Here is a 20544-nt window from a genome sequence, read left to right on the forward strand (position 1 = left end):
ACAGAACACTGAGCTGCAGCCCTGGGCTGGCAGGCTGACTCCCAGGGCCCCCTGCCAGCCAGGGCCGTTCTAATCTGACTCAATGTGCTGCAGTCCTGGGTGCACATTCAAACAGTGTGCCCAGGAGCAATAAATTCTGGCACAAATTGTGTTGGAGTGTATTGCTTTGAATTAATTACATGTGTAGACATGCCCAGAATGGCATTATAAGAGTTGCATAGCGTTCTTCCACTGACTATAGTAACTGTTATAGTGTGCAGTATGGAATTCTTAAACATTTATATATAATATTTATGGGGGTTCCCAAGAACCTTGAAAGCAGTGTGAGCCCAGTTTGCTATACAGTTTTCAAAAGCAAAAGGAAGACAAAAGATGCCAAAACTCCTTTAAAATTAGTATTAACATCCTCAGCTGCAGATTGTATCAGAAGCCAGGCTGGACTCTTGACCAGCAGAAGAAAACACACCTTAAAAAACACAACTACACACAGATACTCTTATCTTTCTTCTACTTTGGAAATGGGGACAATGATGATTTGGGCTTAATGGTGGCTTTATTAGCATTTGCATATAAGAACAGATTTTAAATATTATTCCTAACCATTTTTTGTTATGTTATATTGTGACTAAGTTGTATATGGTTTTTATGAGTCTGGAAAAATACATGGGTCTGTTTTAATTGAAGATAACGAAGCTGCATGAACAGAGAAGTGTGTTAATTATTAAGGTCCTGATTAAAAGGCCATTAAAGTAAATAATTTTCCCATCACTTCAATGAACTTTGGATGAAACCCTATAATTGATACATAATAGATATGATGATCAATGCTAAATTAACTAGTTAGTTATATATTAATGCATTTCTGGGAGGCAAAGAACAGTTGCCATAGAAATAAGCAGGTCAAATCTTCAGTCTTTTACAGATGTGTGGAACATGCTGCGTATGGTAAAGGTTAGGCCAGTGCTAAAGAACTATACCCTTAAAATGCACGCTGATCAAAGAAACAGAACCCCATCCAGTTACATAACAAATGTAATATATTTCTTACAGCATAAGGGCTATATACAGTTAGTACTGGGGTGTGCAGATCAGAATAGTTTATATTTATATTCACAATGGACTGGGGCATGATAGCAGAACTGTTAAGACATCTTGCTTCAGCTCCAGAGGTTCCTCCTCCAGGCTTGTGGTGATGGTGGCACCCCAGCTGAACTAAGCACCTGGCTATCTGGGCTTAGGAGTTGAAGGCAGAAGGACATGACACTAGCGACATCACAGTGTATGCTGTTGGCTACAAAAACTGGTGTGCCTTAACAATTCTAGCCCAATGGGCCAGTCAGCTCAGGCTGACCTTTGACTCTGAAAGCACAGTGTACTTGTAGGGCATGTGGAAGAACTGGTTAATAGATTTAGGTTCAATGTCCAGAGAAGCAACCATGTGATTATTCTTTGTGAGCAGATGACAAAGGTGAAGTGAAAAACCTGGTGCAAACTACATGATCCTATGCTCTTTAAGTCTTGGCAAAAAGTAGAACCAAAAGGAGGTGAAAATGGTTGAATGTAAATGACTCAAATATAAACAACTTACACAGAGCCTTGAAAATAGAAAAAAATATTACTCTTCTGTTTCTTTACCTGCAATGAGTGGCTTAAGGGGCACTGTAACAGCCTTCCCTTTTCCAATGGGAGCATTGACATAATCCAGGAACTCTGATTCAGGGCTGGATGCATACAGGTTGGCTGCTTTACAAGTGTCTATTGCAGAACCTCCACCGACAGCGACGTAAGCATCAAACCCTCCCTTCTTAGCAAATGAGATAGCATCTATGAAACTTGGAAGAAAAAGAAAATCAGAAGAACAGCACCAGGCTTCCAAACTTAACTGTTAATACCAATATATATGCTGTTAGTACAGAAGCATGTAGAAAACAAAATTATGAGAGCCAGGAGAACTGAAACAGGTATTTTGGAAAGCATGCATTTTCCAAATTATATGAAAGAAATGATACCTCTGATCAGTCGGCTCCACCCTGACATTATCGTACATTTGAAAGTTTATACCATTTTTTGCAAGGGAATTCAATACCATTTTTACTGGAGGGAGCTTGCAAAGATTCTTATCTGTCATCACACAGACTTTTCTAGCACCCATATTCTGCAGGTCCTACAATAGAAATAAAAGAAACAAACAAAACCCCCTGGATGAAATCTAAACTAGATTATTTAAACCTCAATCTAATTATATTAAACAGTTTTGTACAAAACACTGAGCTATGGTAAAATTTCAAAATCATAGTTAAATAAAACATTTCTAGCACACATGTAAGGTCATAGAAAAAGATGTAGTTCAGAACATAGATCAATCTTAGAGCCGAGGAGCAATATAAAACGCTGAAGGTATATTATTAATAGTCCCTATGAATGAATGGCCAGCAAACCAAAACCATCTAGGATTATTCAAGATTACAGAAAAAGATATGGTTTAGACTTCATTCAGTATTTCCCAATTAAATATATTTACACAATCAAGGTGATCTAAAAAAGCTATACCAGGGACTGATCTATCCCAGGAGTTTGCAGGATATCTATTAATGCAGTATCAAAGGCCCAGATTAAAAAATAATTATGTACCCAACTTTAAACGCTAATTATTTTTGACATAATCTGAGAGGGAAGGGGACCAGATTTATTTGGGGAATGAATCCAGGTCTCAGAAGTGGCAGCATATTTATTTATATGAATTAAAAAGTATGATAACACAATACTGAGCTATGTGAAACTTCTTAGTGTAAGGCACTCTTGTAAGAGGCCAAGTTATAGTTATTTTGAGAACTAAACTTTGAGGGTGCAGACAGACATAGCAACTGAAATGTTTCCAACTTTTCAAAAAGGAATCTTTCAGCCATGGGATGCTAGAGAAGGCAACAGCAACCTATAGCTCCCTTTTCTATTCCTGCCTTACCTCACAAAGATGGGAAATAAATGGGAGGGGAGAGCAGAGACCCCAGAGTAGAGAAATAAGCAGGGGCAGGAGCTCCATGGCCCTGCACCCAGGTGTCTCCAGTCCCAGCAGGGATTGGGTAGGGAGTGTCAGGCTCCCAGTTCCTGGGCTGGGGAATCTCCTGCTCCTTCCCTTAACTTTGCTTTAGGTTCTCTACTCTTTCCTCCAGTCTACCTCCCATCCCCATGAAGGGAAGGGAGAGTGGAGATGAGGAACACCTCATTTAAGGAGGTACTATTTTGAAGCACTTCAGCTGTTTTTGGAACATTTCAAAGGGCTTGCATGTTTGCAAAGCTGGCCCTTTGAAATGTTTCAGCTGCTGGCCCAATAAAAAATATGCTCCAATAAAAATCATTGCCTCGCCTATTTCCTGGACCATCATGGCTACAACATCACTTCATCACTACCTTCAATTGTGCATCTTACCCCATGTGTCCTTACATCTGCAAAAGTAAAATCTGAAGAATTTAATGCCACATGAATAAAGTATAGATTGCTGTAAAAATATTTAAAAAATGTAAAATACTTACAATGTTGTGACTGAAAAGAATATGAAAATAAAATACCACTTCAGACTTCACTGCAGTAATTATCACAATATTATTAACTGTCTACATAAAACTATCTACACAAAACACCTACATCAAATTCAGTTCTTGCTGGCATTGGCCACTAAGAACAGCTTTAATGGTTCATTCTTAAACAATACCTTAATTTAAGCCGTTAATGTGTAAGAGCAAAGAGATAAAAACTGCAGACTCATCCTATATGGTTGAAAGCAATGGAAAAAAGCCTCACTTCAGCGGTGTAGGGTAAGGGTTCAAAGTGAGGTAGACAGTAAGGACTGCATCCAATAACCATTAAGTTAATGGAATGTTTCCTATTCATTTCAGTGAACATTAGACAAGTCTTAATAATGCAGAGCACAAGTTTAGAGATACAAATTTAAAACTTTGTTTCTGGCAGGCAACAGAGGTGTAGGCCCATAATATTTAAGTTGGGTTAGATAAGATTTCTTTTCTTTCTCCATCTGTCCACCTTCTCTATATAGGTTGCAATTTGAGGGAAGGTTAGGAGTTTCTTTCACTGTGTATGTACAATACTTAGTACAATGGAACATGGAACCTTTGAACCAACTGTAAAATCAAATAGGTTAGAACAGCTTTAAGTGGGGGAAAACACCACTTGCATTTTTCTTTATGTCTGAAAAGACAAGAAATCTCCACAGAGCTTCTAAGTATTGTTTTTAAAATATTACAAATGTACAAATATTTACAAATGTCTTAGCAGGACTGAGGTTGTAGCCGTGTTGGTCTAAGGATATAGGCAGACAAGGTTCCTTGGGTGAATTTGATGTCTTTTATTAGACCAACCCAAATGGTTGGAGAATAGTTATTAAGCAAGCTTTCGGGTTCAAAAACCCTTCGTCAGGCTAAGGAAGCTGCAGCAGTTGGTGTGTGCTCTTCCTGGATGGAATGAAAAGTAAAGAAGCCAGGGGCTGGGCTGGGCTGGGGAGTCAGTTGCCAGGCAGATTGTAATGTATCAAAAATCCAATGTCTATGTTTAGTCCCTGATCTCTAGTATCCAGCAGGTTGATGAAATGGAGCTCATAGGCTCGTCTCTGGGAAGTGTTGTGTAAATTTCCCTTGAGGATCAGGACTGAGAGATTGGAGAGAGAGTGGCCCTCCTGTGAGAAATGTGCCCCCACCAGTAATTGGGTGTTTCTGTCTTTGATGGATTTCCGGTGTGCGTTCATTCTGGTGTGCAGTTGTTGTCTGGTCTCTCCTACATATCTTCCATCAGGGCATTTGGTGCATTGGATGAGGTATACTACATTCCTGGAGGTGCAGCTGTAAGATCCTGGGATGCTGATGGCTCTGTTGTGGGGTGTAGTAATAGTGGAGGTGGTGGAGATGTGGGGGCAGGTTTTGCATTTCTTGTCATGGCACGGTCTGGATCCTTTTGGTGTGTTCTGGGTGTGGCGGCGAAGCACCCCCACAGGCGAGCGAGGGGGAGCAAAGGGGACCCACAGACCCCAGACCCCGAGAGCAAGCCCCCAGAAGGGCATACGCACCGTCAGAGGGGCAGCGGGAGGAAGAGCCGCATCCGCGGCTGCAGCCGCGCGAGCCGCCATTACGCCGGCTCTGGCAAGAGCTGTTCCCCACGCGGCGAACAGCTGAGCCAATCCCAGTGGCCGGAGCGGCCGCGGCGGGAGGATTTAAGAACGCCGGCAGAACAGGGAACACGGGGGAGCCAGGGAGAGAGAGTACAGGTGTGCTGCCCGTGCCGCAGGCTCTCGCACGGGGCAGCGAGGACCCCGTCTGCGGGTCTCAAACAGGCAGCGTAGGCAGGAGCAGGAAGCCTGCCGCCGGCAGCCAAGCAAGAGGCAGCCAGAGAGTGCACACCGAGGCACTCTCTCAGCGTCCTGAAGCGGCAAACGCACAGGAGGCAGGGGAGCGCCCTGCGGACGGGAGGAGAGGGGAGACAGCGGAGGCCCCGGGAGGGGGCTGGCACCAGGGGAAGCACCCACCAGCTCCCCCTGGTTCGGAGGAGTATTATCTTTAAGGAAGGAGGAAGGAGAAACCCCTCTCAGCAGGAGGGAGGACGACCGGAACCGGTCAGGGGCCATCATACTGGGCCTGGCAACATCTGGACAACATCGCCCAGTGGTTGGCGTGTGGACGGGGTGTAGGGGAGGCGGAGCCCCGTGGATCACCGCGTCCAGTAACCGTGAGTAACACCGTCTATCGGGAGGTCCCACCCAGGATAAAGATCTCCACTGGAGACCCCTCTGAACGTAATCGATTACATCCAAGTCGTGGCAGGCGAGTTGAGGGGAGGGGCCACACCCCGATAGGCCAGGCGGAGCGAGGCACGGGCTCCACACTGGGGTTGAGGAAGTTTGCTTCTGGTGATGAGGTTGGTGAGGTTCGGTGCTTGTCTGAAGGCTACGATGGGTGGCTCTGGGAAGATCTTTTTAAGAATAGGGTCTTTTTCTAATATGGGTTGCAATTTTTTGAGGATTTTCTGTACAAGGATGGGTGATAGGTCATAACCAGCGGTGTGCGATTTGTGGGTGTTTTTCTTCTGTACTGCAGCAGTTCTTCACGTGGTATCCAGGTGGCTCTTTCAAACGTGCGATCTACCTCTCTGGAGGAGTGTCCTTGCTGGGTGAAAGCCTTTTTAAGATTGGTGAGGTGGCAATCCCGGGTGCTCTCTTCAGTACAGATACGGTGGTATGTGAGGGCTTGGCTGTATATCACAGCTTTTTTGGTGTGTTTCGGGTGATTGCTGGTTCTGTGCAGATATGTATGTTGGTCTGTGGGTTTCTTGTATACTGTGGTCTGTACACTTCATCCTCACACACAACAATTTCACTTTTAATAATCAACACTTCCTCCAGATGATGGGAACAGCTATGGGCACTAAAATGGCCCCACAGTATGCCAACCTTTTTATGAGCCACCTGAAAGAAGACTTCCTCAAGAACTGCACCATCAAACCCTTGCTGTACTTACGATATATCGATGACATCTTCATCATTTGGAGTGAGAACCTGGAATCTCTGATTGAGTTCCACCAGAAATTCAACAGTCACCATCCCTCCATCCGACTTTCTTTAGAATACTCCAGCACCAACATCCCCTTTTTAGACACAAGGATCAGTATCCAGAAGGGTAAAATACAAACCACAGTATACAAGAAACCCACAGACCAACATACATATCTGCACAGAACCAGCAATCACCCGAAACACACCAAAAAAGCTGTGATATACAGCCAAGCCCTCACATACCACCGTATCTGTACTGAAGAGAGCACCCGGGATTGCCACCTCACCAATCTTAAAAAGGCTTTCACCCAGCAAGGACACTCCTCCAGAGAGGTAGATCGCACGTTTGAAAGAGCCACCTGGATACCACGTGAAGAACTGCTGCAGTACAGAAGAAAAACACCCACAAATCGCACACCGCTGGTTATGACCTATCACCCATCCTTGTACAGAAAATCCTCAAAAAATTGCAACCCATATTAGAAAAAGACCCTATTCTTAAAAAGATCTTCCCAGAGCCACCCATCGTAGCCTTCAGACAAGCACCGAACCTCACCAACCTCATCACCAGAAGCAAACTTCCTCAACCCCAGTGTGGAGCCCGTGCCTCGCTCCGCCTGGCCTATCGGGGTGTGGCCCCTCCCCTCAACTCGCCTGCCACGACTTGGATGTAATCGATTACGTTCAGAGGGGTCTCCAGTGGAGATCTTTATCCTGGGTGGGACCTCCCGATAGACGGTGTTACTCACGGTTACTGGACGCGGTGATCCACGGGGCTCCGCCTCCCCTACACCCCGTCCACACGCCAACCACTGGGCGATGTTGTCCAGATGTTGCCAGGCCCAGTATGATGGCCCCTGACCGGTTCCGGTCGTCCTCCCTCCTGCTGAGAGGGGTTTCTCCTTCCTCCTTCCTTAAAGATAATACTCCTCCGAACCAGGGGGAGCTGGTGGGTGCTTCCCCTGGTGCCAGCCCCCTCCCGGGGCCTCCGCTGTCTCCCCTCTCCTCCCGTCCGCAGGGCGCTCCCCTGCCTCCTGTGCGTTTGCCGCTTCAGGACGCTGAGAGAGTGCCTCGGTGTGCACTCTCTGGCTGCCTCTTGCTTGGCTGCCGGCGGCAGGCTTCCCGCTCCTGCCTACGCTGCCTGTTTGAGACCCGCAGACGGGGTCCTCGCTGCCCCGTGCGAGAGCCTGCGGCACGGGCAGCACACCTGTACTCTCTCTCCCTGGCTCCCCCGTGTTCCCTGTTCTGCCGGCGTTCTTAAATCCTCCCGCCGCGGCCGCTCCGGCCACTGGGATTGGCTCAGCTGTTCGCCGCATGGGGAACAGCTCTTGCCAGAGCCGGCGTAATGGCGGCTCGCGCGGCTGCAGCCGCGGATGCGGCTCTTCCTCCCGCTGCCCCTCTGACGGTGCGTATGCCCTTCTGGGGGCTTGCTCTCGGGGTCTGGGGTCTGTGGGTCCCCTTTGCTCCCCCTCGCTCGCCTGTGGGGGCGCTTCGCCGCCACACCCAGAACACACCAAAAGGATCCAGACCGTGCCATGACAAGAAATGCAAAACCTGCCCCCACATCTCCACCACCTCCACTATTACTACACCCCACAACAGAGCCATCAGCATCCCAGGATCTTACAGCTGCACCTCCAGGAATGTAGTATACCTCATCCAATGCACCAAATGCCCTGATGGAAGATATGTAGGAGAGACCAGACAACAACTGCACACCAGAATGAACGCACACCGGAAATCCATCAAAGACAGAAACACCCAATTACTGGTGGGGGCACATTTCTCACAGGAGGGCCACTCTCTCTCCAATCTCTCAGTCCTGATCCTCAAGGGAAATTTACACAACACTTCCCAGAGACGAGCCTATGAGCTCCATTTCATCAACCTGCTGGATACTAGAGATCAGGGACTAAACATAGACATTGGATTTTTGATACATTACAATCTGCCTGGCAACTGACTCCCCAGCCCAGCCCAGCCCCTGGCTTCTTTACTTTTCATTCCATCCAGGAAGAGCACACACCAACTGCTGCAGCTTCCTTAGCCTGACGAAGGGTTTTTGAACCCGAAAGCTTGCTTAATAACTATTCTCCAACCATTTGGGTTGGTCTAATAAAAGACATCAAATTCACCCAAGGAACCTTGTCTGCCTTAGTAGGACTGAAGATTATGAGTGTTTTTAGCTAAAAATGTAATTTTGACCATTAAGAACAATAGATTATTTTGGTTTAAAATGAAAGTTACAATACTACTCTCTAGGCACCACATTAAGACAAATAATAATAAAGCCATCATCCCTGGATTTTCATTAGACATTTGTATATTCTTAGCTCATACATTCTAATTATTCATATTATAAAAAATGGTATAGTTTTAACTTCATTCATAGGCTATATAGCCTGATGTCTTATAAAATGGATAACTGAAGCCTTCTAAAATGGATATTCGCAGGTAACTATCAATATTTTTCTGGAATGTAACATTTCACAGATGAAAGATGTACAACATAAAAGCTTACCATGCCGATTTCTTTAGTAACTCCTTCTCCGTATCTAATGTTTGAAATAGCCATCTACAAAAATATTAAAGAACAATTTTTCTTTTAAATGAAGAAATTGCATTAAGTTCCCAGTAGGTATGATTCTCATTATTTAATAATTGACATCTTTTTATAAATGCCATATTTAAAAATATCACACTTGTAATCATAATATACTTATTTATTAATATACCTCAAATGCATAATCTGTAGTCTCCAAAACAGCATGTTCAGGAACTGGAATGGAAGTTAAATAGTAAAATTAATAGAAAATGTGTTGATCAAAACAAATCTGGGCTATATCTTTAAGCAACTGCACTTAAGTGCCTTCTTTGCTTTAAAATGTATGGTCATTTATAACATGTTTATAGAGTGCTCCCTGTTCGTCATTTTGGTTGGGGTTTACTTGTTTTGGACCTACTTATGCTACCCTTCATCATATCAAACATAATTTCTTCATAGCAATATTCCCAGTTTCATTTGCTAGTTTAAACTAACTAGATAGTTTGATATATTATAAAACTTAAATTAAAAAAGTTTTAAAAGGTAAATTCTATCTTCCATGAGCTGAATAAGTGACCAATAATTTGCATATATTTATAGTTAAAGTATCTGTTAAGTCTGAAAAGATTCAATAGACTCATTTTATGACTATCTCGAAGTACGTGCACAATATTTAAGGTCACCAATAAAGATAATACGTAGATGTAGATGCACATTAACTTTCAGGACAGCTCTCATGACACACATATGACATTTCACACACACATACATGGACAAAAGGCACCCTTTGTTTATCAGAGAATGATTAAAAATGGCTATTAGGCTTTCCTAAGTCCCTTGCTTTTTGCACTAGGCCTGAAGTTCTAATTATTCGGTTATCTTACTTTTCCTTTGCCCAATCCTTCTTGTACACGCTATGGAAAAGCTTTTCATGTTGACAGATTTGTCAGAAAATGTAACCAACTGTCTTAGAAAGGTCAAAAAAGATTTACTGCCCTCCCTGCTCCTGGTGAAAGATCATGTCCAGCCGTCTGTCTGGTGTACTCATTGATAATCTGGATCCAGACCCAATACGGGAAGCCATAATGAGCATACAGGCCCTTTGGGGAGCACTGACCTACAACAGTGACACACAAATGCATTAGGATCCTTTATGCACTCTCTATTCAGACTCAGGGCTGCTGCTGTTTTCTCTTTTATTTCCATCTCTTGCCAGGCTCTATGTGATTGACCTCTGCTAGTGTTTGAGTCTGCTGTAGTTTGAGTAATTAATTTGACTGTCTGAAGATGTGTCCAGACCACTTATCTTGCTTCCTTTTCATAGTACAATACATGCCCTGCTGTTGTATTCTTCAAGCAAGCTTAACCTTCATTAAGAACGTTATTGTACTTAAAATTGTATTGTTTCCTCAAAATGCTGTTGTGAAACATTGGCTGTTTTCAAACAGAAGTTGCTATGAATTTAGTCCAGCCTTATATATAAATTGTATCAATTCCCTTTATATATTGGTCCCTGTTTGGGCTTTTGTAAATCAATTTTTGGTTAGGATTTGCTCATTTTGAACCTACTTATGTAACCCTTTATCATATCAAACATAATGTCCTCATAGAATAGTCACAGTTTCCTTTGCTAGTTTAAACTAAGTAGTTAGTTTGATGTCATAATATTTATATTTTTTTAAAAGTTTTAAAAAAGGTATCTTGCATGAGCTGAATAAGTGACCAATAATTTGCATGTATGTATAGTTAAAATATCCACTGAGTCTGGAAAGATTGTATGAATCTTAATAATTGTATGAATGTCCAGTAATATTTGCACACTACTTATAATTTTGCTGCTTTATAGTCTCAGTTTCTGTTATAGAGCAAGCTTATGGGATTCCTAGATTATGTAGATTTTCCTTCTGTAGAGAGCCTGTTTTGAATGAACTCACAAGGGTTCCCAAATGTAATCAGGAGACCTAACTTAATTTCCCAGCTCTGCCATTGCCTTGCTGGGTGATCTTGGGGGAAAAACTGAGTCTGTAAGACAGTGATGATACTTACACATCATTATACAGCACTCTGAGGTCTAGGAATGAAATTCACCCTTTCCACAATTTTTAATCAATGCATGACTAATGAAGTAGTGTAGTCCCCACAGTCCTGCCATCAAGGCACTTTCCATAAGTACCTCCATAATATCAGGGTCTGCCCTAGCGACTCCAATTGCAGTATGAGGCTGCGTCCAGATGAGCGTGGACGTTTCTTTCCCTGGGGACAAGTAGCAGTGGCACACCTCATGCCGCTGCTACTTGTTCCCAGGGAACGCCCATGCCACATGTGCTCTGGCGCCTGGCTGGTTACTTTGGGTCGCAAAGGGGAGACTGCGGCCAGCAACTGTGCAGGGCCCAGCAGCCTTACCTGGGGTTCTGGGGCCTTCCTGGGGCTGCAGCCACATCAGGAAACCTGGTCAGGAGCTGGAGCATGGCTCCGTCCAGTCAGGGTCTGGTTTCGGGTGGTGCACACTGCTGCCACATGTGCCGCCCTGCTTTTTTTTTTGGTGTAGGATCTCCTGGGGTCAACCTTCCCTTCCCCTCCCCGCCCACCACCCGCTTCCCCCATGCTGCAAGGTAGCAGTGCAGGGGATGCCTGCATGTGCGGTGTGTGGCGCCGCAGATGGGTGTGTGCTTATCTGGACATGGCCTCAAAGTCCAAAAAAACATGTAATTCCAGATTTTCATGAGTAATGAGCGAACTTGAATGGTTCCATTTTGGGGCACCCAATATGACATACCCTCATGAGTCTGATTGTCAATAGGGCATGGTCATGGATCTCTGCAAATTGAAACCCTTTAAACATGTTTCAGGTCAGGCACTCATACTTGGGCCATTTGTAATCGCCAGTAGGACAGTTTGGACAACAATTATTTCTATTCACAAGACAAATGTATTACATCCTGTAAGCATAGCTACGGTATTTAATAAAAAACAAATATGCAGGGTACATTAAGATGTCTTTAACCTTTGACATCACTATTTTGTGAAGTTGTTTCTCCTCTATTATAACTTATTTAGAAGATGTGTATAATATTTACATTTATCATTACTTTGCTCTAACTTTGTTATACTTTTTATTAAATGCATATGTGGAGTTCGAAGATGTGAGCATGAGGAATAATTTAAGACACAAATTTAACACATTCTTACCTTGGGAGTATGTGTGGGAATGAGATGGACACCGGCATCTAATTAAAATGAAAATACAAACGTTTATCTAAAGATGTAACAGGAAAGCTAGAGCTTTAACAAGCCTGAGCCTAAAGGGAATGGTCCCCTATTAATTAATTTACCATGCCCTGTCTTCCAACATTTATCAGAGATTGCCATCTAGTGTTCAATATTGGTAATACTTTTTTCCCTATTACTCAAATAACGGATTTGTTAGCCCCTGCTCTAGATGCCTTTAAGTGCGGTCCAGGTCTTATATTGTTGCAGTTTAAATTATGGACTCAAATAATCAATTGCTTAGCATAAATTATACAGAGTGAATAGGTGCCTCTAGTAACACTAAATGAAGGATGTCTGTAAAATGGCATGCATTAACTGTTGCATCTCATGCAAAACTAAGGAAGTGATACTCTCACTGTACTCCACACTGGTGAGACCGCAGCTGGAGTACTGTGTCCAGTTCTGGGCACCGCACTTCAACAAGGACATGGAAAAACTTGAGAGGGTCCAGACAAGAGCCACCCATGTGATCAGGGGCTTGCAAGACAAGCCATACCAGGAGAGGCTGAGGGACTTGGGCCTCTTCAGCCTACAGAAGAGGCGGCTGAGAGGGGACTGCTGAGAAGGCTGATGTAGCTTACTGCTACATAAGGGGAGTTCATCAAGAACTTCGTGAACAGCTGTTCACCAGGGCACCCCTGGGGAAGACCAGGAGCAATGGGTATAAACTCCTGGAGGGCCGCTTCAGACTCAATTCCAGGAAAAACTCCTTCACAGTCCAGGTGTCCAGACTGTGGAATAAACCCCCTCCAGAGACAGTGCAGTCACCTGCCCTGGAAATCTTCAAAAGGAGCCTGGACAGTCACCTTGCTGGGGTCACTTGACCCCAGGTGTCTTTTCCTGCCTAGTGCAGGGGGACCGAACCCGGTGATCTACAAGGTCCCTCCCGGCCCCTAGCGATCTATGAAACTATGAAAATGGATACACTGCTTCCCTCTTTCACACGGCTCTGGCAGAAGTGAATTAAGGTATAGGAGGTGCTCAGATGAGGCAGGAAGCACAGCAGATCCGTGCTAGAGAAGTATCAGTGCACGGGGCGGGGCCGGGCAGCCTCTGCGTTTCCACACACGGAGCAACACGGGGACGGCCAAACACCGCACCATCTGAACGCGGTTTGAGGAGGCGCCCGTCAACAGGCAGCCCCCCTCTAGGGGGGTTGCGCGCACTGCAGAGGGGCGGCGGAGCGGGGCCTAGGGCGGCTGCTCTGCCTCCCGCCCGGGCCCCCGGCCTGGCTCGCGGGGCAAAGACTCACGCGGCCCACTGCAAGCGCCTCAGCAAGTACTCCACGCGCGCCCGCCCGCTCGCCATGGCGGCGCCTGCCTCGGGGCTGCCGGGAAGGCGGGGGAGGCGCCGCGAGCCGCTCGGCCCGGCCCGGCCCGGCCCGGTCCGGCCCGGCCCCGGGGGAGGGAGGGCGCCCAAGCCCGGCGAGCGCCCGGTAGCGCAGCTCCCGCCGCCAGAGCGGAGCCGGGCAGTAATAACTTTAGAATAAGAGCACTGGCAGGGGAGTTTTCCATTTTAGCTGGGAAGTGTCACAGTTACCTCACTAAATAGCATGAGTCCTTTAAGAAAAGGTACAACTTTGCACTAGTGCCACTTGCATGCTGTGAAAACTGAGCCGTTAGCTTAGGTGCATCAAAGGTATGGCCTGCAGCCAGGCCCAGTTAGTCCTATTATACAGTGCCCTGGCCCAGATGGTACACAACAGCCATCTGGTGTGGGCAATGTAAGGGCTGCAGCTGTCAGGACAGCATACAGGACTGAGGTGCACACCCATGCCAGATGGACTGTACCTGCTGGATCTGGCACAAAGAGCCCAGTTCAGCTCTGCGCCCATCATCTGGGCCATGGGGCGAGTGTGATGTCCTTCATCAAAACGACTGAAATAAGGGATGGGAAGTGGTAGGTTTCCCCTATCTTTGTAATGCATCCTTGCTGTTGAGGATTGCAGAGGTTCTTTCCTCACTCCAGCAGAGTAGGCTCCTGAAACTCTTTTTGGCTGGATATATACAATGACAGAGCCATAGAAAATAAGAGATGATTACAACAGGAAAACAAAACACTCTAGTGCTTTTCAGTCACTGATCAGACATTTCTGCATAACCTGCTGGATGTCAATATACTTAGAGGTCCAAAGCTGAACTAGACATAGCAGTCACTCCTTCTGCAGCAGCTCCGAGTGTGCACACTGGCACCTGTTGTGAACCCACGAAGGGTTTGAAAGCAATGGTGTCCACATGAAGTCTGCAGCAGGTAAGTTGGAAAAGCTCACGCTCAAGTATCATCTGCTTGACCCCTTATTGAAATAGTACGTGCAAGGAATCTGGGAACGTGAACTTCACATTTGATATTATTTGGTTGTATGAAACAGGTTCTATCTCCCACTTCCAAATCCATCAATGCCATTTGTTTCAGTCTTCCCACCTCCCCTCAAGCTGTAGTACAGGAGTGGGCAAAATACAGCCCACTAAGCCATTCCATCCAGTCCATGGGGCCCCTAAAAAAATTAGGAAGTAAATATGTATTCATCTGTCCTTGGTTCCTGTCAAAGATGACAGGAAACAGGGGCAGTAGGACCCAGGTGAAGCCCCACCTGGCCCTGCCCCCCACAGCTGGAAGCCCCAGCAGGACTGGCAGGAGCTCCTATGCTGGGCAGCACAGAGGCCCTGGTGGCAGCCCCACTGCAGCCTACCACAGTGCAAGCTCTGGGCAGGCAGCAGCAGCAAACACTGCCCGGTGTGGCAAACGGGCAGGCCGCAGCTGCTCCTGCCGCAGCGCAGCCCCAACAGGTGAGGCCACAGCCAGCGTGGGGCCCATGCTGGCAGCAGGGAAGGTTACAAGCTGGTGCTGAGTGCAGGGACAAATGGCCCCTCCCCTGCCCCATGGTTGGTGCCCTGGGCTGCAGCCACTTGCAGCAGGGAATGTACTCCATGGGGCAGGGCCCTTTTTCCTCCATGCTCAGCACCAGCTTGTTCCCTGCCAGCAAGCGCCAGGTCGGGGCTGTGCGCTACCCCCTGCCTGTACCACAGGGCTGAGTTGGGCACTGGGAGTGAGAGGGTGCAAGAGCCAGAGGGAGCAGGGGGCCTACACCAGGGCAGCAGGAGTATAGGGTCCTGGCTGGCAGGGGCTCTATGGAGCAGGGCCAGCTCCCCCCTCTCCCTGTCGGTGCAGCCCAGCCCAGCTCCACAGACCTCTACCAGCCTGCTCCCTGCCTGTAGTGGCCCTGAGACATTGGTCCCAAGATGGTGACCAGGGGGCAGGGCACCTGTCAAGGGGTGGGACTACCCCTGCGGCCTTCAACGGCTTGCCAAAACTGGGTAAGCGGCCCTCCACCCGAAATAATTGCCCAGCCCTGCTCTAGTACCAGTCATCTTCCCTTCTAACAGCAACTTCTGACTGTTCCAAGTTGCTGTTTTATCTACCCAATCTTAAATGTTAATTGTGCCACATTTTTAGTTAGATAATACCAGTTAGTACAGTATTAATGTTCTGAGACATGTTAACTCTCCCCAATGCACGTAGTCAATTCAATTAAATAAGCCAGAACTTTACTCACCTCATTTAAAAAAAACAAACCCCAAACCACAAAATCTTCATTTATTGCAACATCCTTCTCACAGTAGGGAGCAATTCTAGAAAGTGATTCCTCACAACCTTTGGTCTACATTTCAGCAGCACAGAAAGGAATTGCATACACACAGTGAACTTTTTCTTGTTCAGACCCATCTCTGCTTTTCTAGGCCATGAGAAAGAGACACTTTGGACCTGCAGTATTTTTATAGCTCTTACAATTTTAATAGAGGGCAGAACACAAAATAAACCAAACCCATCTGGGATAGCTTGGAGAAAAGATGAAGGGGTGACAGAGTTGGAGGAACATACTTAGGCTGCTTAGCAAAAAAGTAAGCTTGGAAACAGCCGCTGACTTTCAATGGCTCATTTAACACATGGAACAACCCTCTTTAAGTCCTTCCACAACGCAGTCCCAGAAACCCTCTCAAAAGCAAATGCCCATGTCTATTGTGCTGTTTGTAACCAGTCAGTCCTGCTAAAGCATCTCCAGCCTCTGAGCGCAGCCACAAGAAGACAAACGAGAATGGGGTCCTGTCATATAAATGGGGAGCAAGTCCTTCTGGCTCAGGCCTGTGCCCTGTCTCTTGGGGGGTACCCCAGCTCCACTCTGGGCTGGGAGAGATTGCCCTCCCCCAGACACACGAGGGTGGGGGGGAATCCCAGGCAGGGCCCAGGCCATGCTCAGCGCTTCCTCCTCTTGCCCCCAGCCGGGCGCTGCTGCTTCTGCTGCCCCCGGCGGCGCTGCTGGGGGGTGCCCCGCCCTCGTGCCCGTTTTCCACGCTCGCTGCGCTTGCGGCCCTTGGCGCGACTCGTTGATGCCACCTCGGCGTCCTCCTGGCGCAGCTGCTTGTTGGTGGCGCGCGCCACGTCCAGTGGTGGTGGCTTGGCCAGCGTGCGCACCAACTCCAGCTGCCGCCCGCGCTCGGCCGCCAGGTCCCCCAGCAGAGGTGCGAAGCGCCGCTTCTTCTTGCCGCTGCCAGCGCTGCGTGGCAGGGGCAGAGGCGACTCCCGGGGCAGGCGCGGCTGGAAGCGGCCGAGCGAGGCGGTGGAGGCACGGGCCAGGCAGGCGGCACGGCCCAGCTCCTGGCGGCCCTGGTGGCCAGTGGGGTGGAAGCTGCTGGCACGTGCCAGGTTGCGCAGGCGGCTGAACTCGTTGCGCGCCACGCGCTCGCGCTTCTCCCGCCGCTGCCGTCCCAGCTGGTCCTGGAGCGGGTCAGCCCCGGGCGGCACCTCGGCCAGCCACGCCCGCGCCGGGTCGCCGCCCGCCCGCCCGTAGCCCCAGCGCCGCCGCCAATCGCCGGCCGCCGCGTCCCACACAAGCGAGGGCCGCTTACGCCGTCGGATGCCCTTGAGTTGCGCGAAGCGCTCCCAGCGCGTGGGCGGCCGCGGGCGCGGCGGCGGCTTCTCGCGGGGCAGGCGGGTGGCGGGCGGCGGCAGCTCGGCCAGCAGAGGCCCCGCCGCCTCCCCCTCGGGCCGCCGCGCCGGCAGCGCCCACAGCTCGGCCGCCAGCAGCTGCGCGTTGTCCCGCGCCAGCGCCCGCAGTGCGGCCTCCCGCTGGGCGGCGGCGGCGGCGCGGGGTGGCGGGTTGCCGTCCCGCGCCAGCAGGTTGCCCAGGTCGAAGTCCAGCTCCAGCTCCTTGTGCACCACCAGGCTCCGCGCCGGCAGGGCCGCCGGCTCCACGCCCGCCAGCAGCTCCTCCGCGCGCGGGGCCGCCATGGCTCCACGTGCGAGTGGCCGGGAAAGGGCCGCTTCCGGGTCAAGGCACCGGATGAGTGTAAGCAGCGCGGGACTGCATTGCCCAGAATGCCCCGCGCGGAGCCCGGCGGCAGGGGGGCGGGCGGCGCGTTGCATGCTGGGGTTCGTAGTTCCTTCCCCCTCCCCGCGGTACTGCGGCACCCCTTGTAGCAGCGCCCTCCTCACCGCCCCCAGCGTTGGGCGCCAGGCCCTGTATAGCAGAAGCACCCCAGTGTTACCAGGCGTACGATAATGATCGGTTTTGTACAATCATTTCAGCCCTTGTGCAGTGTACAATCAGTAATAGTAAAAGTGTTCAAAATGTAGGACGATTATTGAGGCAACTAATTGATGCAGCATATGCACCAAGTCATGCTCAGGAAGTCTTAGCTGAGTCGGGGCTGCTGTCGACACTCTCTTCTGGCTGTTTGCCTTGAAAAAAAGAAATGTTTCAACTTTGATGATCCAGGTCTCTCTCACTCACAGCAGTTTAACAGTGAGCAATAGTAAGTAAAAAAGAAGAAGAGTTATTTGCATACTTATTTCATTATTTTTCAGTGTATGATAGTTTTTCAGAAAATACAATCATTTTGAGCTCCCAATACGATAATTTCATATTGAACACCTGGCAATGCTGAGGCACCTGCTGTTGTGGCCCTGCTGCCTGAGGGCCCCCTGCCCACCGCCCCTTAGTTCAGATTTTTTTTTTTCTCACCAAGCAGGTGCGGCTGTTGAGGCTGGGACAGCTCAGGTTTGTCCCTCTGGTCCATCTCGGGGTCCTGCTCCTGCACCAGTGAGCAGGGGATGGGGCAGCAGAGCCTGCGCACTACCACTTCCGCTGCCACTGCAATGCAAGGTGGTGGTGGTGAGGGGAGGCTTCTATGCTACCTTTGTAATCCTTAAGTCCCAGGGAAGCTACAGCAGAAATAGGAGCTGGGCGGGAAAAATTATGCCAGATGTGTGAAGGCGGGGCAGGAAAAGGAGAGACATCTTGGCCTAGGGCTTTCCGTACCCTGAAGAAAGACCTGCAACTTCCGTGAATGGGTTTGTGGCTGTAGGATCAGACTCTTAAGTCATCTCAAGACCCATCAAGGAGCCGTGGTAGAGATTATCTGCAAACTGAGGGACTTCTGTGGTCATGAAAAAGCCCAAAACAACCCCCTTCCCCTTCCACTTCTCCCTTCTTCTCCCTCCCCCCCCCCCCGAAGATTAAGACTTCAATTAAAAGAGGTGATACGTGTTAGGAGACATGTCAGTGAATTCTACTGGGAAAATACACGGACTATTCGTGTAGTTACCTCTCTCCCCCATGATATCGAAAGATGTCTAATGCCATTCAAAAGCAACACAGTTAAAACTGATAAGAAGGAAATATTTTTGTAACACAGCATGTAATTTAAGTTGTAGAACTCATCACCACAGAGCTTGGCAGCTTAGACCTGGTATATGTGATGAGGACGACTGTGGGCACCAGGTTGTTAGTATGATTAAATGTACTGGCCTTTCATAATGTTTTGAGAAAGGGAAGAAATCATTCTCATTTCACAGAGGAAAAGATTCTGTCTAATGTCGCATCTATAATGTTTATGTTGTTCTTAGGCAATTTCTTTTCCCGCTTATAAATCAAACAGTGGCTCTCAAGTTCTAAGATGTAGTGTTTCACATCTCCCGCATAAAACTATTTGGCATAATACCTCCATCATTATAACATCTGTAGTTATGATGGGGTGTTCTTTTAAAACAAAACAAACAACATATACCATCTGATGGTGACTCATAATATAGCATAAGAAATTGCCAAAGCATTTAAAAACAGATCAACCTGGCTAGATTATTTTCTCAGTTACCACAAGATGGTAGCATATTAGAAATTATTTAGTTCACTCTCTTGGACAACTGATGTGATCATCTAGAATTACAGATACCAGTGACTTTAAAGACAGTTCTGCTAATCTTTTACAAGACGGGACTTGAGACCATTATTTTAGAGACACATGAGAATTTTTTAGACTTTTGTGCTGCATAAGTAAATTCCATTGCTATCACATTCTCATGAATATTTTTTCATTATTTTCCTAAACTCTATATTGATAGAGAGTTAGGGATTGGAAGGGACCTCGGGAGGCCATCTAGTCCATCTCTTGTCATAGACTGCAATTTTTTGCAGGGCTGGGATTGTCTTTTTGTTCTGTATTTTTCTGAGTCTAGCCCAATGAGTTATCTGTCTATAGTTCAGCCTGGGTATTTTCTGTTATATTGATCTGGTAAAGTAGTAAATATTGGTCCTATTTCAGTTGCATACTCTTTCTGTCTTAGGCTGCACCAACAGCACAAGGAGCTATATACTCGTCTTAACAAAGCATATGGATGCTTTGTATCCCTAGACAGCCCAACAGCACAGAGCTCTGAGAGTGTGCTAGTGAATACCACTTGTGATTTTACATGCTAACAATACATCAATTTGAAAAAAGCAGAAATAAAAGGAGATCCTGAAGACAGTAACTCCAGTTTTGGCAACTCTTTTGGTTAGCAATTTATCTGGTATAATTGTTTTTATCTGCCCTATGATTTATATTGTGTGCTTTGTAGCTAAAGCCAAGGAACTGGTCCTGTGTGTTTATAAGCATGATTATACATGATTATACAGTAAAACACCAAGACTACTTGTGGCAACTTGTAGACATTTTAACAAGGGTTTTTCCTGCTTACAGAAATCACACCCTGAAAATTATATGGCACTTTGAAGTGGTAGCACAAATAGCTTTGAGAGTGTGTTGTAACTGTCTATTGAATAAATAACCCATGGTTTGATGGTGATATGCATTTTTTAAATTATCTGAAGATGCATTTACAGAATGGCTCTGAAAGAGC

At 47.4% G+C, this 20544-nt stretch overlaps 2 protein-coding genes across 5 annotated transcripts in view; both read right to left on the minus strand.

Moving 5' to 3' along the window:
• ADHFE1 (alcohol dehydrogenase iron containing 1) overlaps window positions 1–13698 on the minus strand; it is a 36357-nt gene extending 22659 nt beyond the window's left edge. For 3 of the 4 annotated variants that reach the window (XR_002093916.2, XM_006261997.4, XM_014606883.3), the window contains exons 1-6: window positions 13622–13698; window positions 12289–12326; window positions 9290–9333; window positions 9076–9129; window positions 2010–2164; window positions 1636–1832 (exon numbers count right to left, since the gene is read on the minus strand). Coding sequence is in view for 2 of the 4 variants with exons in the window: in XM_006261997.4 (XP_006262059.1) it covers window positions 1636–1832; window positions 2010–2164; window positions 9076–9129; window positions 9290–9333; window positions 12289–12326; window positions 13622–13677 (544 nt within the window). In the remaining 2 variants the exon portion in view is untranslated. The remainder of the gene's footprint in view (window positions 1–1635; window positions 1833–2009; window positions 2165–9075; window positions 9130–9289; window positions 9334–12288; window positions 12327–13621) is intronic. The other variant, XR_002093917.1, reaches the window with a different exon arrangement.
• Window positions 13699–15946: 2248 nt separating this feature from the next.
• Window positions 15947–17717, minus strand: RRS1 (ribosome biogenesis regulator 1 homolog). Its single transcript, XM_059724033.1, has one exon. It carries the CDS (start codon window positions 17653–17655, stop codon window positions 16621–16623), a length of 1035 nt encoding a protein of 344 aa, XP_059580016.1. The 5' UTR covers window positions 17656–17717; the 3' UTR covers window positions 15947–16620.
• Window positions 17718–20544: the final 2827 nt, after the last annotated feature.

The sequence above is a fragment of the Alligator mississippiensis genome, chromosome 3, assembly GCF_030867095.1.
Source record: "Alligator mississippiensis isolate rAllMis1 chromosome 3, rAllMis1, whole genome shotgun sequence".
Classification (NCBI taxonomy): domain Eukaryota; kingdom Metazoa; phylum Chordata; order Crocodylia; family Alligatoridae; genus Alligator; species Alligator mississippiensis.

Coding starts and splice junctions, on each gene's coding strand:
- RRS1 (XM_059724033.1), bottom strand. CDS start 17,655: ATGGCGGCCCCGCGCGCGGAGGAGCTGCTGGCGGGCGTGGAGCCGGCG.